The sequence below is a fragment of the Aedes aegypti genome, chromosome 3 (genome assembly GCF_002204515.2).
Source record: "Aedes aegypti strain LVP_AGWG chromosome 3, AaegL5.0 Primary Assembly, whole genome shotgun sequence".
Lineage (NCBI taxonomy): Eukaryota > Metazoa > Arthropoda > Insecta > Diptera > Culicidae > Aedes > Aedes aegypti.
This window is the reverse complement of record NC_035109.1, coordinates 309,773,954-309,790,682: the sequence shown is the minus strand read 5'-3', so window position 1 is coordinate 309,790,682 and position 16,729 is coordinate 309,773,954. Positions and strand designations below refer to the sequence as shown.

The 16,729-nt window shown below is 36.0% G+C and overlaps 1 protein-coding gene across 32 annotated transcripts in view; it reads left to right on the top strand.

The window, feature by feature from the left end:
• Window positions 1-16,729, top strand: part of LOC5573475 (patronin) — a 345,347-nt gene that overhangs the window by 238,648 nt on the left and 89,970 nt on the right. For 16 of the 32 annotated variants that reach the window (XM_021854707.1, XM_021854730.1, XM_021854720.1 and 13 more), the window contains 5 exons: window positions 2,993-3,159; window positions 4,340-4,498; window positions 4,805-4,906; window positions 5,338-5,484; window positions 15,563-16,729. The exon at window positions 15,563-16,729 is cut by the window's right edge and continues 42 nt beyond it. In XM_021854707.1, coding sequence (XP_021710399.1) covers window positions 2,993-3,159; window positions 4,340-4,498; window positions 4,805-4,906; window positions 5,338-5,484; window positions 15,563-16,729 — 1,742 coding nt within the window. The remainder of the gene's footprint in view (window positions 1-2,992; window positions 3,160-4,339; window positions 4,499-4,804; window positions 4,907-5,337; window positions 5,485-15,562) is intronic. The other 16 variants (XM_021854721.1, XM_021854718.1, XM_021854729.1 and 13 more) reach the window with 13 other exon arrangements.

Below are 16,729 nucleotides of genomic sequence, written 5' to 3'. Positions count from 1 at the left end.
TAGGCATTTGAAGGATTGCAACTACAAATTCATGTCAAATATGACGAAAAATAGTTTTTTAGAGATTATGTTGTGAATTTGGCATTGGTACGTATTGAAATATATGTGTTTTATGTCTATTCACTTTTACAAACATTTATTTTATTTTTTTTAAGTTGTAAAATACACAAATCAAAACATTATAATAAAATAAAAGTCGCAAAAATAAGACCTTTGATCAATTATTTTAATAAAACAACAATTTTAAGCAAAACAAATCACAAGATTTTCATGAAACATGACGATTCGATAGTTTTGTGATGCTCCCAATAAGTTTCTACGACATGGGTAAAATTCAAACAATGTTGGTATAGCCAATGTTTTATACCTTGTGAATATTTATTCGGGCTTTTTTGAAATGTTTTCTTGTTTATCCTGTTATTGTTGATGTTGTTCCAAAAAAAATCATGCCTAGTGGTAGAGCATATATTGGTTAATAAAAGTGCTGAAGACACAAAATTGCTCAGATCAATATTTACGCTGCTAATAAATACAAAAGGTGAGTGTCCAAAGTAGCCCCTGGAATCAAAAGTAGCCCCGTCCGACGGTATATTATTTATTTTTCCAAATGATTGTCACAAACGTTAGCACATTAAGTAGTATTTACAAAGCCATGACAAACTTGAACTAAAGTTTCACACACAAACAAACAAAAATAATGTTAGGGAATTAGGGCACGGTTGCTTATGTGTTCCAAATACCGTGTTTCACTTATAATTTCAAAATGCCGAAGTGAAATATATATTTTATTTCCCGAATCAATCATGCAAACTTCAATACGTTGTTTGATACAAAAGTTTTATTTTTGATGCGCTTCGTTCGTTCAACTGAGAGATGTTTCAAAATGTGACCCGGCAGTCGGGGTCAGATGCACGGTATTTGGAACACTGGTATGTTTAACAACATCAACTGTAACTATGGTTATAATTTTTAAAATGGTTCAAATCATATTTTTATGCAAATTGTATAAAACGGTCTATTATATAAAACATGAAAGACTTGAAAATAATCATACGTTTTTTTAACCTCACGGTAATAGAGCATGTCACGGTAAATGCATACCCACTTTATGATTATGAATAGCAATTTATCCTGACGTCCAATCAAAATGTGGTCTTCGGCAAAGTTGTAGCTGAAAGGATTTCACATGAGTAGAGTTTGTTCACTTTTCCATAAAATATTATGATGACGAGATAGAGGGCTGAACACAAAAGGTTGGTGATTTCCATAGTAATCTCCATACAAAATTCAAATGGCGTATGCACAGTCAAATTTCTTCCCAATCATTTCAGACTTTGGGAGGATGCTATTAACCATAACAAAAATCGTTTAAGCATAGGGGAGCCAAAATTTCAACATTTTCATCACTCTACTGAGCATGTATACCACGATAAATTCTAATGTTTTTGAAATCAATCCTCAATAAGAACTTTTAATATGATATTATTTAACTATTTGATTAATAATTGAATAAATAAAATAGAGACACATGATTCTACTTGTGTCGTTTTGTTTCATTTCCAAGAGCCATAATTTATCAAACTTTTTTGTGATTTAATCCAACAAGAATGCGATTTTGCCCTTAAACTTTCATTTAAGGCACCATTTGGTAGAAATCGCACGACTAAATTTAGATTGAACCAATTTTTTCAACATGCTTGCAGTCTCCATACAAAATTCTTCGTTTATCTAATATGGGAAAATACAAAACTTTTTTAAAACATCAAAAAACAACTTTTCCGCATCGAAAGTATTATAAACTTTATTGATAAGTGTTGTTTTACGCATAAAGTTTGAATTCTGTGGCAATTTAAGCAAATAAATTGCCTTACAAGCTGACAAACTTGCATGCAAGTTGGCTAAAATAGTCAATTTTTGCATTTTCAACAGCCAATATCTCAAAAACTAGACGTGCTATGATATTTTTGAAAACGGCAATGGATTCAGCAACCCTTAATTGAGTGAATAGAGGTATTTTGTTGCTTGAGACAAAAACGTGTTCCGCAGTGTTATTTGGTTTAGAGAACCCTTAATTTTCATGAAGAAATTAATAAATCACTATGTGCCAAACGTATCCATAACACGTTCAATCCAAACGTTATCCACAGCAACGTTCAAACACGATGTGAAAAAAGGAAACTGAACTATATTTTCAATTCGGTGTTGCAAATTGTCTGTTTTTGACGTTTTGGCATTCGACGTTTTGTCTCTAAACCAAAAATCAAAATATTAAAAGTTGAAAAACCTTCAACTTGACTAAATACTTGGATATCTCGATGATTTACTTTGGCATGTTGGTTTTTCTCGGCCAATTGTCTTGGCAGTAAGATGTACTTAAGTAAGAAGCATATTCCCGTCTAACCAGTGATAAAATTTCTTTATAGATCTTCGTCTAGCGATAGCTATCGCCAACGATTAAGGCCGCACGGGACGTCATCATAATCACCCTATCCATTTCAAGAAGCAAATCCCAAGAACCACTCCATATATCGATGCGAAAATGTATCACTACGATTCTGTATATGTAGTGCACAACCCGATAAATTTTCAGCTTCATCGGTTCACTAAAACTCGAGATTTGCTTCCACAAAGTTTTGATGATTATTGTTAGAGTGAGACGAAAAATAGGGAAAATAACACGGTCTCCCGTGTCCCCTTAAAAACGAATCGATATCGATCGCTATCGAAAATCACTTGCTGGTTGAACGGGTTGTTGCAAAGTGTGGGTTTGGTAGCTTTAAAATAACTACTGTCAAAGAAAAGTGCCAAGAATATGAGCCATCTCCCTATTAGCACATTTGAAAATCGGGAAAACTCAAGTTTTTTGGGGCCTGGGTGATTTGGCATAATGGACATTTGGGATAACATTTGAGTGCTTACTTACTGGTTCTGAACTAGTGTGCGCTGTCACTATCCTCCGATTCTAATCAACCCCATCAACTTCCACCTTCAGATGACAGCCAGTCGGGCTTCGAAGACGCCACCAAGATATCAACCATCAAGCTGAAGCTGGAGGAGAAGCGCCGGTTGATCGAGCAGGAGAAGCGACGCATGGAGACCGCCTGGTCCAAGCAGCTGCAAACGGTTGGAAAACAAGCCTTTTTACAAGCTATTAACAAGGTGAGAGGGGGTCTCCTTTCCTAATGAGTAGTCAAAGAATGCTTCTTCTTGTTTAGAAAAGTGCTAATCCCAATCTACGGGTGTATGAGTTTTGTGGGTTTTGGGTTTCGGTAGCGATAAGCAAAGTAGTTCGGCTTGTGTTGCACAGTGATTGTGTATGTTTATCTGTGTGAATGTGCGAATTTATTTTGTGGGTCGGTATACTACAGCAGTGAGTGATGTTTTGTCTGTAATGAACATGGAAAATTAAACTTTGCATACAAAAAAATCATCATCATCATCGCTTCGGAAATTGTGGAAGACAAATGTAGATTTGATATAATTCATTCCATATTGGAGTATAGAGTATCATCGTACCTGCCACACGACATACGAATGCGAAAATGGCAACTTTGGCAAAGAAAGCTCTCAGTTAATAACTGTGGAAGTGCTCATAGGAACACTCTGCTGAGAAGCATGCTCTGTCTCAGTGAGGACGTAATGCCAAGAAGAAGAAGAGATGATACTTACATGCGTAGAAGACAGCCAGATCAAAAATGAGAAATGTCACAGAACGCCGCAAAGCCTTACCTATGCGATGAAAATTTGACCGATTGATCACAAAAAAAAAATCAAATATGCATCGTTACATGTAAGTTCTTTGGTTTGTTCAACACGAATATGAAGAGATGGATCAAGTTCCAGTAATGTAGATTCACATAGAAAAAAAATGAAATGATTGTTGTAACTGCTGTGGTGTACATTTTCTTAGTGTAAAACAAAAACGTTCATTTCTACTGTGATTATCACATTTAGTTGAATACGTCTGTGTTTTAATTTATGCCATATTAGAACCTTTCACTATTTTTATAATAACTCTTTATTATCTTACTGTAGTTTATGTTATTTTGCACTCCCAAATTTGAATGTCCATATATAACTAGTTAGAAATATTTTGTAGATAACTAAGCATATTTTACCACCATATCTATATTCATTCCATACGATTTTCTCCTACCCTGTGGTGACGGGATTTACCTGTGGATTACAACAACCCGTGTGTACATATGTATTGCGTTCCATTGCCAACAATCCAAACCACCAATCCCACGAAAAAAAAATCAACTGCACCAACCATCCTGGGGAAAATCGGTGAACCACAACCACCATCGCGCGCCTTACTACTCCGTACCATCCCCAGCAGGGCAAGGGTGGTGGCAGCATGTCGGAATCGGACACTTCCAAAGAGTCCCCCGAGAGTGCGACCATGATGATGGTGGAGGACAGCATCACTAGCATTACCACCACTACCAATACCAGCACCACCGTAGATAGAGCCGAACGACCGTGTTCTCTACAGGTAATGGTCCCGACCCGATGGCTTTCCCACACGTGCTTCGCAAAGTATTCTGCCCCTATCCAACACTACCAACAATCGCTTCACTCCAATTTTCCAGAATTCGGACGTTAATTATGCTTAGTTTGTTTTGCGGAACATTTTTCGTTAATTCAAAATTTTACCTCTTGCGCTTTCTATTGTTTGCTTAGTACCGATTTGGTTTCGCTTAAAAAAAATGCATGTCGCTTAGGCTTGAGCTTAGTTTTTGCTGCGATGCAATTTGCCCATTAATTTTTAAACACAATGACCAATTGTCTTTTGGAACAGGATCTAGACGATCAGAATAAATACGAATCGAAGTGGAATGCACAAATCATCGAACCGAAGAAAACGCCAGATTTGGAGAACATGGATTTGGAACAGTATCAAGTAAATAATTTTTCTTTTAAATGCTCTTTCTCCTCTGTTGTGGAAAAATTTTCCTCTCAGTTTTCCATTTCGTTTTTTGGTTTGTATGCTTGCTAACAGTTTTTCAAGCGTATGAATTTTCAGTAATAGCCAGTAACCCAAGTTTGCTAGTGTCATGGAAAACGAAACTAATCAGCTCCTGTTGAAGAGCCTAGGACAACAACATATTTGATTCGAATAACATTTGTCACCGTCTCTAATAACTGCATCCTTTCGCTTTCTTCTTCTCGTATGCTTGTACCCGTTTCATGTTTTTCATCCCATTCCTCCGAAAAAATTAAAACTCCATGCGATCCACAACCAACACTCCATCCCATTGAAACTGCGACATGCTTCGTCGTCACACCACAACCAAAATCACATAAACTAAAAAATCAAAACAAAAACTACAGCAAAGTATATCAAAAATGAACTCCAACCTGCACGACATTCAGGCCGACATTCAGCGTCTCACCCAGCAGCAGACGCAAATCCAAGCGCAAACCCTCCAGGCCCAGCAGCTGTTGCATGCCCAACAGATCGCCAACTTGCTAAATCAGGTAAGTTCGAGAAAAAAAAACATTTGGGAATCATTTTCCGCTGGAATTTGCATTGCATCACATTGCCACAGTTCAGTTTAGTCGAATGCTCGAGCTAGTAGATTGTGACCCATTTGGTATAGTAGTAGAATTCAGAAGGAAATACTTAAGAAATTTGTTTAAGAAAGCCCTTCCAGGAACTACATACTTAACATGGCAGGTCATCCATTTATGGAGCAGCTTTCACCACAATTTGACTCAAGCTGCTTACGTAATCCATTCAAGCAACAGGCTTAATGCAGTAATTTTAAGAATTAGTGCAGTAATTTTAGGAAAATTGAGATAAAACACTGATTCTTCGTCGTTGTGCTATAGCTGATTCACACAGTAGTAACAAGTCTTTCCACTTCACTAAAATTGAAAAGTGTTCTGATGTTATTTCAACAACTTCAAACACATCCTTATCGAACATCTTCTCAGCGCCAACTCCACTAGACTAGACTCCACTCTCCTGCGATCGATTCCAGTGTGATCGATATCGTTTGAAAAAGGTTGATTCACAAATATAATGATGTCGTTTCTCTCCACGCCAGATCTCCTAATCGCACACTAGAGTGCAATCTTAAAAAGTAAATTTGAATGTGCAACCATTCCCGGGTAGAGGAGAATTGCAAAAGAATAACAAAACCTACCATTAAAATAGAATGTTTGAATAGCAAAATTTGTTCTTTGTTTGTTTGAAATAAGAGATAAAATAACAAAAATAATAACTAAGTTTATATGGCATAAAAACTAAATAATATCATATTTTGCCATTGTAATAACAAAATAATAGCAAAAATATAGGCAATCGTAAATACCAAAATATGTTATTATTTAGATATTGATAACAAAATAATAACTAAATAAGCTATTCACGAGTAGATCAAAAGAATGGTAATTTTAGTTCTTTGACTTTAATATCAAAATTTAGCATGATTGAAAAATAAACTTTTTGCTTATCTGCAAAAAACATTTGCTTTTTAAATCTTCAATGAATATCATACGAATTGTAAAATGAGCTATTATGGCAAAATTTGATGTTGATTTGTTCTCATTAATTATTTAAATAATGTTTTCAAATATCAAAATAATTACATATTTTACTGTGATGGCGATGTTTGTTATTCTTTAGATGTTTAATGTTTTTTTACTATTTTTGCAAAAATAACAAATTTTACCATGATAGTATATTTTGTTATTGATTAGTTATTACATGACTTTCAAGTATAACATATCAATGACAAATTTTGCTATGATTGTATGTTTTGCTATTGATGAAATATTTATGTCATATATTAATAACATAATAATGGTTAAACTAGATATGATTGCAAAATTTGTTCTTATTTTACCATTATTTTGCTATTCACCTCTACCCGGGTAGTCAACCGTAAATAACGAAATATGTTATTATTTAGATATTGATAACAAAATAATAACTAAATAAGATATTCACGAGTAGATCAAAATAATGGTAATTTTAGTTCTTTGACATTAATATCTAAATTTGACATGATTGGAAAATAAACTTTTTGCTTCACTGCAAAAAACATTTGCTTTTTAAATCTTCAATGAATATCATACGAATTGTAAAATGAGCTATTATGGCAAAATTTGATATTGGTTTATTCTCATGAATTATATAAATAAAGTTTTCAAATATCAAAATAATGACATATTTTACTGTGATGGCGATGTTTGTTATTCTTTATATATTTAATGTTTTTTAGTATTTTTGCACAAATATCAAATTTTACCATGATATTAGTATATTTTGTTATTGATTAGCTATGACATGACTTTCAAGTATAACATACCAATGACAAATTTTGCTATGAGTGTATGTTTTGCTATTTATGAGATATTTGTGTCATATATTAATAACATAATAATGGTTGAACGAGATATGATTGCAAAATTTGTTCTTATTTTACCATTATTTTGTTATTCACCTCTACCCGGGTTTGCTTCAATCCGTCTAACGTCAAAAGCGAGATTGACAACACGTCTGCACCCAGCGTTAAAGGTATCAGTCTAATTAGTTCAGTCATAAAATCATATTCAGTCGCTATCTGCTACAGCTTATATATAATCCATAAATCGTGACTCGAAACCAACAAATAAATGGTGCGTCTGCAAATCATTCACTGCCGTTATACGCATAATTGGAGGTGGAACATTTCGCATAAAGACGTTTCGCATAAGGACATTTCGCATACGGATGTTTGGCATAATAGACATTTGGCATAATCAGAATTATATGCCTTCTTTAAAATGCTACCTGTTCTTGTATGAAACTGCTTTATGCGAAACGTCCATTATGCCAAACGTCCTTATGCGAAACGTCTTTATGCGAAATGGGTCACCCCCATTGACCAGGTTTGTGAGAAATTTAAATAAAATCGTTGCAATAGTATAAATAAAAGCATGTTCATTTGAATCAAGAGTTTGTACTATAAGAAAAAAAATTGCTACGAAATTAAAAGTGGGACTGTTATACCTAGAAATACGGGGTTTATGATGAATTTCTACGCATAACAATCCCACTGATAGTAGTGGCCAATTATTATCTGAGCATACAGCTATAGTTGTCCGTTCTTACATATAGATTGTACCGGACGTAAAGAATTTAAATCCTCAAGACTATGTTGAGGCACTTAATGAAAGCCCAAGTGAGATGTGCTAAACGGAGCCACATGTGGGAAGCGAAGCAATACTATAAAATCAATAAACTATAAAACTGTAAAGTTTGGGATGAAAAGTAAAATTTTCTGTATGTGAGATGATAAGGAAATGTATCAGTTAATGAAAAAAGATTGTATGAGTGAGTTAGGGAGTTTAAAAGATTTAGTAAAGGTGATGAATTTCTATATCGATCCTTCCAGCTGCAGACGTGACAGAAATTTTTCTGCGATTTGTGTGATTTTCCGTGGAGTAAATATTTAACTCAGAACTCACGACACGCATATTCATACAATCTGATCTTTCTTTGGACTTGGTTTGCAAAATCATGATATTTGATACATCGCAAATTAAATTTTAGACCCGCTAACATATTTGTCACTTGCACTGAAGAACCAGTTATCTGAAATAACCCAGTATGTGACAGCCAAAACCTCTTAAACTATTCTTCTCTAGACTTGATTTACATATTCATGAAATTTCAAATGTCACAATATAGCTATCCTAATCGTCAATATAAAGGCCTCTTCCATTCCCCAAAGGAAGAGTATCTAGATTTGGGAATTTATGAAGTTTGAAGTCACCAGCTAGGTTTTAGAACCGCCAGAGTGGCCATTTCCCATGGGGAACTAGGCATCCGAAATAATCCGGCATGTAATCAATTCATCCAAATTCGTTTGAACCAGCTTTAGACTTGATTTGCACGCCAGGTTTCAGATTCGCCAATGTAATGGCCACTTCCATTAAGGAACCGGTATTCGAAACAACTTAGCATGTTGCCAAGTCACCAGAAACGCTTAAACTATTCTTATTTCGACTTGGTTTGCTAAATCATGAAGTTTGGTTTGCCGCAAACCATGGACTAGAAATTAAAGTGATTACTGATTTTTTAAGTAGGATTACCTCAGTACTCCTCGTGATAAATCCGGAATTACGATTAATTTCCAATCGATGACCACGGTTTCAAAACTGAAGAATTTTGTGATCGACCTTGAAAACGTGACGGAAATTCGTTAAAAACCGAATGAGAAATAATCTTTTGATGTTGAAAATTAAAAAAAATTGACGTCAGGACCGCATGAATGATGATTGCACCCGATAATACAAATACATAAAACAAGTTGTGTTCCACATGGGATGTAAATCCAAAATAGAAGATAGTCAAAAACAACAGCCAATCAAAAACTGCGTACTGAATATTTTGTTCGAGATTAGCGCTGCGAATTGTATAGTTTGACTGTTATGCGTTGAAATACAGTAGTAGGACAGTTATGCGTGGAAATTCAACAATGGGACAATTTGACTTGGCTTGCTTTTCATTGAGTTTCCGAACAAAGTTTAATTTTGGTAAGTGTTTGATTATAAAAAGTCAAAATGCACAACAAGTGACATGGGACAAATATGCATATAACGTCACTTCATAAGTTGAACATCTGGTGCAAAGTTGCTCTACCCTCGCAAAAACTTCGCACTTTCTGATCGGTTCGCCCTAACTTGCTCCTGATTTTCGAGTATACGGCTCATGTGCTGCTAGTGCTAGTTTCTGGAAATTAGATATATTGCGTTGAATCGTCGTATTTGATGACGCGTTTCCTGTTTTCAACATTTTGTTGAATGTTTTACGCATCAGTGAGGTATCATTCGTCCCCTTGATATGCTACAACTAGATAACCCGAAAATTAAAATTTTGAGATGTGCGACGTTGAAAATATGACCGTTTTACAAGGTGATGGTTAATCACAGAGAATATGATTGAAAAATAAACTTCAACTTATGTATTTTGAATCACACGCTTATGAGCTGTGGATATTTTGTAGATCTAATAGAGAATAATTTTTTGACATATTGATGTCAAAAAATTCAAATAGCATCAAGGGGACGCATTGATGTCCTCTATCCAAAAAATCATATGTTTTGTCAGTCCCAAAAGAATCAAAACAAAGACACTGGACTCTGAAGCAAAGCTACTTGGGTATTTCTTTGTCCTTCCATATCTTCAGAATTATTCGATGGATCGATTGGTACAAATGCTCAGGTCAGGTCATGTGAAAAGAGTGCTGTGCTTCTCTGCCCAAATTCTGGTAGGCAAATTCCATGTCACAGATAGTTTCCGCGGCTACGAAGCAAAGCCATGCTGTAGGTGTCTGGGTTCGATTCCCGGTCGGCCCAGGATCTTTTCGTAAAGGAAAGAAGAAGAAGAAGGTGAAGAAAAGAAAGTTTCCGCAATCCGCAATGTGGCCACTATATCAAAGAATTTTACGACAAACGCAATCGTAACCTACAAATGGCTATTTTTGGATCCCCGGGACGCCTCAAATTTACTGTAAAGTGGCCAATTTGTATCTAAACATCTATCTCAAGCTTATGGGAATGCATTTTTGTGAACGAGAATTGAAACGGTTTAGTATCCAACAAATCTATAACCGATTCTTCAGGGAATTGAGTTCGAGTGATCACATCCGATACATTCTCAACGGTCTTAAACTCTTCATTTATAACGTTAAATCTCATATAACAATAATTTATTCAAATTTAAATGACTGCCGCTGCAAAAAAAGATAACTTGGCATGTTTCAAGAAAATAGCCCTAAATTCCCTAAAAACTGCTTAGCCAACATTGTTTTAATAGCTCAACAGAATATTCTGAAAGATTCTCAGCCAACAAGATTCCAAAGAGAATTTGTTCAAATTTTCAAAATAAATATATCCAAAAGTGTTTAGCAGCAAAATTCGAGGCACATATGTAAAGTTTGAATGACCATTAAGACTGGTTTTCATTTAAAATTTCTAATCTTACTGAACTCCGACCTATTTTTTTTTAAATCCTGAAACGAGAATTCCCGTTTGTAAGTTGCTGATTATGAATCTAACATGATTCTCGGAAAGATTCACACAGAATAATTCTTGTGAAATCTTGGCCTGTACTCTAACATAATCTTGAGCAGGACTCACGGATCATCTAGGAAAGAATGTCTACAACATGCAAAACAAAATTCTTGCAGGGTTTTTGTTGCAATTTTTACTGAACCAAAGATTGAAAGTCCAGGCAGACATTCTCAAAACGTAATGGAAAAAAAATTCCAAAGGAAGTAAATTATGATTCTCGCAGAATGCTGGGAGCAATTCTTTCAGGCACCTGAGTAAAGTTTTTAAATGATTTTAAATGATCAGTTATGTGAGAACATGAATTAAAATGAAGAAACCAAAGATTCCTCGTATTAGGGATGGTACACAAATTAGGTCACGCTAAATCGAGACTTTTTCTACCTCCCCCTACCTTTTTGTATGGGAGCTTCAAGAATTGTGTACGGCTTGTCAGTTTGTGCCTGACTCCTCCTCCTTTGAGCGTGACATAATTTGTGAGGTCATCCTGATATTTGCATACTGACTAACAATTGCTCGATTTTACAAAACATATTGGAGTTCATATGGTTGATTGTGCAAATGCAAGTTTTGGACCACTATGCAATATTGTTTCTGAGATTTGAATTGTGGTTTGAAAAGGTTGTAGTTTTTCTTTTGATTTGGAATTCAAATTACCAAGTAATTATTTTTGGGTATATTCTATACAAAAGTTATGTGACTAGTAACAACACCGACAAGTTAATGCTTCCAGTGAATGATTTTTTCTCAGAAGGAAGTACCACAACAGACAACCTGAGCATGCAACGCTCAGGTGCACAGTTGGAAAACGTTCATGACAAAAAACGTTAGAAAAGAGTTTTGTTAAATGTAGGATTTTTTATGAATGTCTTTAAAAATGCTATTGTAGGACTTCCTACATTTCTCAGAAACTGATTTTAGGAAACAACAGTTTTTAACCAATCTATATAATTAAAATCGGAATGGTGTTTGTTCGTCACGAAATGGGAGCATATGTCAATGGATTCACCTGATTATTTCACTGTTGGAATTGACAGGGGATGCGACGTGTTGCATAAAAAGTTTAGGGAAGTCTCCGGAAAAGTTGGATAAACGGGAGATAACAAATCTGTCATTTTATATGGTAAATTGCATGGCATTTTTCAACAGACTACTTTATGGCAAGACTAAGTTTGACGAGTTCTCCCATTTTGCTGGGCACTCGTTTGCGTTGTGCAACTGAAAAGATATTCGTGCTCAGTCGAGGATGGATTGCCAACTGGTGAGCTCGTTTCATGCTAAAGATAACACATTTTTATCGTGGCAAGGTTACGTTTATGTAATTTTCAAACAAACTTTAGATGGTTTGTCACAACAAGTGTTGATATAAACCCTTATTCCCTTTTCATATGATTTGAATACAAACAAATCTTTTTTTGTCATTACTAAAAATAGTTATTGAATAGCTCGACATTATCAATGTCGACGTATCGTTTTGATACATATTACGCACACGCAGGTCTTGGTGAAATATAATTTATCAAAAAGCATACAAAATAAATCATTCCTTATGTTTCCTTCATGTTATCGAGCTTTCTACACATTTAACTTCCGAGTGAAGAGTTTGATTCCGTATAATTAATTTAAATGATTCTTATTCCGGACCCTTTCTTACATTTGCCTCATATTCCGGACACTTCGATTCCAATTCCGGACAGCTTATGAAAATATTAAATAGAAAAGGCAAATTATCATTTGAAATCTTCTACCCACCATTCTACATCTACATCTGAGACAGTTGGGCATTATAAATTTCCATACACAGGGTGTCGATCCATCCGGGAAAAGCGGGAGAAAACCCGAAAATTACAAATGACAGGGAAATACCCGGGTATTTGGAGAACACACCGGGAAATTTTATATTTCAAACATAAGAATACCGATTTGTTTCAATTTCAGGAACTAGGGGAAAAGCACTAATTTTCGACCCACAAGTATTCTGTGCCAATTTTCGGATTTTCATACAAAGTAGGCCAAAATCGTATGGATGGGTCGAAAATTAGTGCTGGGTCGAAAATTGGTGCTTTTACCCTACATATAGGTTTTCCAGTAGGTGCACAACTTTTTGTCAAGTCGTACTTCGCATCATGACCAACTTTTGATGAGTTAGTATTAAGATAGTTATCGATTAAGATCCTTGATAAACTTCTTGAAGAGGACTTAGGGATTCCTGACAAGGTTCTTATTGATATATTTGTTAGATTTCCATTTTGATTCATGACAAACTTTCAATGAGGTCTTTGCTAACTAAAATCCTGACGGGAATTGACCAATTTCTTGAAAAAAATTTTTGACGCTGATAAGTTTTTGAGTAGATCGCTAATGAGGTTTTTGAAACATTTTAGAAAAGATTTATGACTGATTTTGCCTAAAATTCTTAGTACAACTTTACAGGTTGGCAAAGGGCTGAACCAATCAAAATATTTGGAAAATTTCTTGGGAGGTTTACTAAAGTCCTGGACAGATTAATTAAGAATTCCGTTCGTAGATTTTTGGGGTTATTGATTATATTGATTCTTGGCGAAGTCTTTTCTGGGCTAGTTTGACTAGTTCTTGAACTATAACAATACTCAAAGTATTATATTTCCTCCTTATCCATGGATCGCATCAACGACCAAGAGTGACTCCCAAAACTTTTTCCTCCCTCACTACAAAACCACATCCAATTATTATTAGGATTATGAGAAATTTCTTGAAATCAATGAAATCATAAAGAATTTCTGTATATATTAAAGAAGTATTTGAAGTAATTTTCTGAGAAATTACTATACGAATCCCAGAATAAATGATTGGAATCAGATATGCTTCTGAATTTTAGAAGGTATAATTTAATGAAGCATCATTACCGTAGATATTTAAAAAAACATTTTGTACAGAAATTCGTTGAAGTATTTGTAATCCTTGTAGTATTGCTGTGTGCATTTGAAATGCAAATATCAAATGCGGTAAGATTTTTCACAAGAAATGCGGTGTCAAAGATAGATTTTTTTTCTTACTAGGGCGGTGGTGATTTATTTAATCGTTGCTAGGTGTCCTTTGATTGTTTTGTGTTACCACATTTGGAGGACGTTTAGTAAAGATTTGCATCTCAAATGCGAACAGCAATATAAAAAAAGTCCTCTATAAAATTGTGAAGGAATTTTCGTCTATTATTATTTCTTATTTCGTATAGTAATGTCCAACGAAACCTTAGATAATCACAGAAAAATCCCCAGAATGATTTCTGAAAGAATATATGAACAAATGCGTGTCTGAAGTAAGCCGAGAGAAACTTCTCTAAGAAGCTTTAAGATGAATATTTGGAGCTGTCTGTTCTTGGATAAATCCTTGTAGTGAATAAACTTGTAAAAAATATCCAAAGTAGTTTCATAGTAATTCTTAGTTGATCTTTTGGAGGAATCATGCAAAAATTGAAGAATTTCCAGAAGAATTCCTAGAAGATTTGCCTGGTGAAATTCTTGAAAAATCCAAGATATCGTTCATAAAATATATCTCGCAAAGTTTGATCATATTTTTAATGTAGGGGTGTAAGTGTGTTCACCATTTTGAAATTATGTAAGAATTCATTCCTCTGGAAAAACCTTGGAGTAGTTGCTAGTGTATGTTCTTGATAAATTTCAGTAGGAATGTGTGATTTTTTTTTTTTTGAAGGAGGGATTTTTGGAGGTATTCTTAGCGATTCTTCTGATCGTATTTTCGGAGAAATCCTTGATTATATATGTCAAGAATAATGATTGAATTCATGGCAGAATAATATCTCAAGGGATAGTTTGAAGAAAATCTAGCGAAATTTCTAAAGGTGTCTATATTGAAATTCATTAACGAATACATATTCGGAAAACTCCTTGAATTTATTTGTGAAAATCTTTGAGTCTATCAAGTTAATTTGTTAATTTTTTTTATTTTTCTTTAAGCAAATTAAAAAAAATCTTGGATGGTGTTTTTGGGAGAATTAATGAATTAATCTGGAAGAGTTCTTGAAGCTGTTAAAAAAAATCTTGGCGGAATCGTGGAGGTTTACTAAGGGATTTCCGAACGAATCTTTAGGAAGATTCCTTGATAGGTTATTATGGATTTACGATAAGAATCAGAAAAAAAAGTGTGTGGTGTATGATGTAGTTGACAAGCGGTTCTTGCATGTCCAACACAATATGAACAACTCATGGGTCACAATCTATGAATTTGCCATCATTCCATTCATTGTCCGTCCAATCATTGAACACATAGTAGCCCATCGTAGGGTTTCTGATGCAATATTGATTCTCATCTGATTGTTTCGTTGTATGCTGTATGTTTGATTTTTAACCTTTTTTTATCAATTTCCAAGTGAGATACTCGTGATTTTCATACCAATGAATTGCCGTAAAGTTAAAAAAAAACTATGATATATTCTCAGGTCTATAAGATAAGGTAAACATAGCAAAACAATTAACATACACTTCCTCACTTTCAGCAATACGGCTCGCAACAAAACATCCAGCAAACCATCCACGGAACCTACCGCCCCATCAACGCACAGCTGTTCGGCTCTAGTCCCCATCTGCCCCAGCAGAACGCGCCTCTGCTGCAGCAACAATCGCCGATCAACTACGGCACTCGGCCACCTAGTCGCGACCCCTATCTATCCCAGCAGCAACAGTTGCACACCCTGCAGTACGTCAACGATCAGGGACAGTATATCCAGCAGGCCCAACAGCAGCAGCAGCAACAACAGCAGCACTACATGGGCTACGAAAATGGCCAGTATCGGAAAGAAAATCAATACTCGTCCAATCCCTACCTGAACATCGATCAACAGCAGCAACAGTTCTACCAGGACTCGAATCACTATCGGGACCCATACTTACCGCAGGAGGTGAAGGAACCTCCCATCCAGCAGTCGCAACAACCGCAGCACAATCAATTCTTCTTACACGATAGTAGCGGAGGTGGTGGTGGAGGGGGTGGTTTAGGCACCCCGCCGCAACCTGCCCAACGCCGGACGTGGGCGCAGTCAGCGGCCGCTGCCGCCAATCAGCGAGGAAGTAGCGCATCCAGCGACATCCAGCTAGACATCAACGCATGGAACCAGGGCATCAAGAGTTCACCGTATAACAAATCTCCTAGTCAAAGTGGCTTCTCGCTGCATCACAACGGTGACTCTGGTGGCGATGGGTACGGAACCGGTAGCCGATACGGCGGTAGTCAACAGTCATTCCAAAATCTGTTCGAGGTGCATCACGGTTCGTCGAGCAGCCCTCAGCACAGTCGGGTGCGGAACCAAATATCACAGATGATCAACCACGGAGGTAGCAGTAATTCGTCCCCAGGAGCCGAAACCCGCAACAGCCACCACGATTCGTTCCGAGACAATCGGAATATGCCGCTGTCGCCGCCGATTGACGATATGGCCCCGCAGAGCATTTCGTTCATTGGGGACGAAGATACGGGTGACATTGAGATCAACACATCGAAGGGAACTAGCTTTACGTTGCGCCAACAACACCAACAGGACCAGCTGGAGCAGCTGTACGGAAGCAGTAAACCGGGTAGCAACAAGTTGCAACACAATAACGGTCCGGAGCTGAACAAACACCTGAGCAAGCTGAACATTACCAGCGGGAATCGCACTTATAGGATT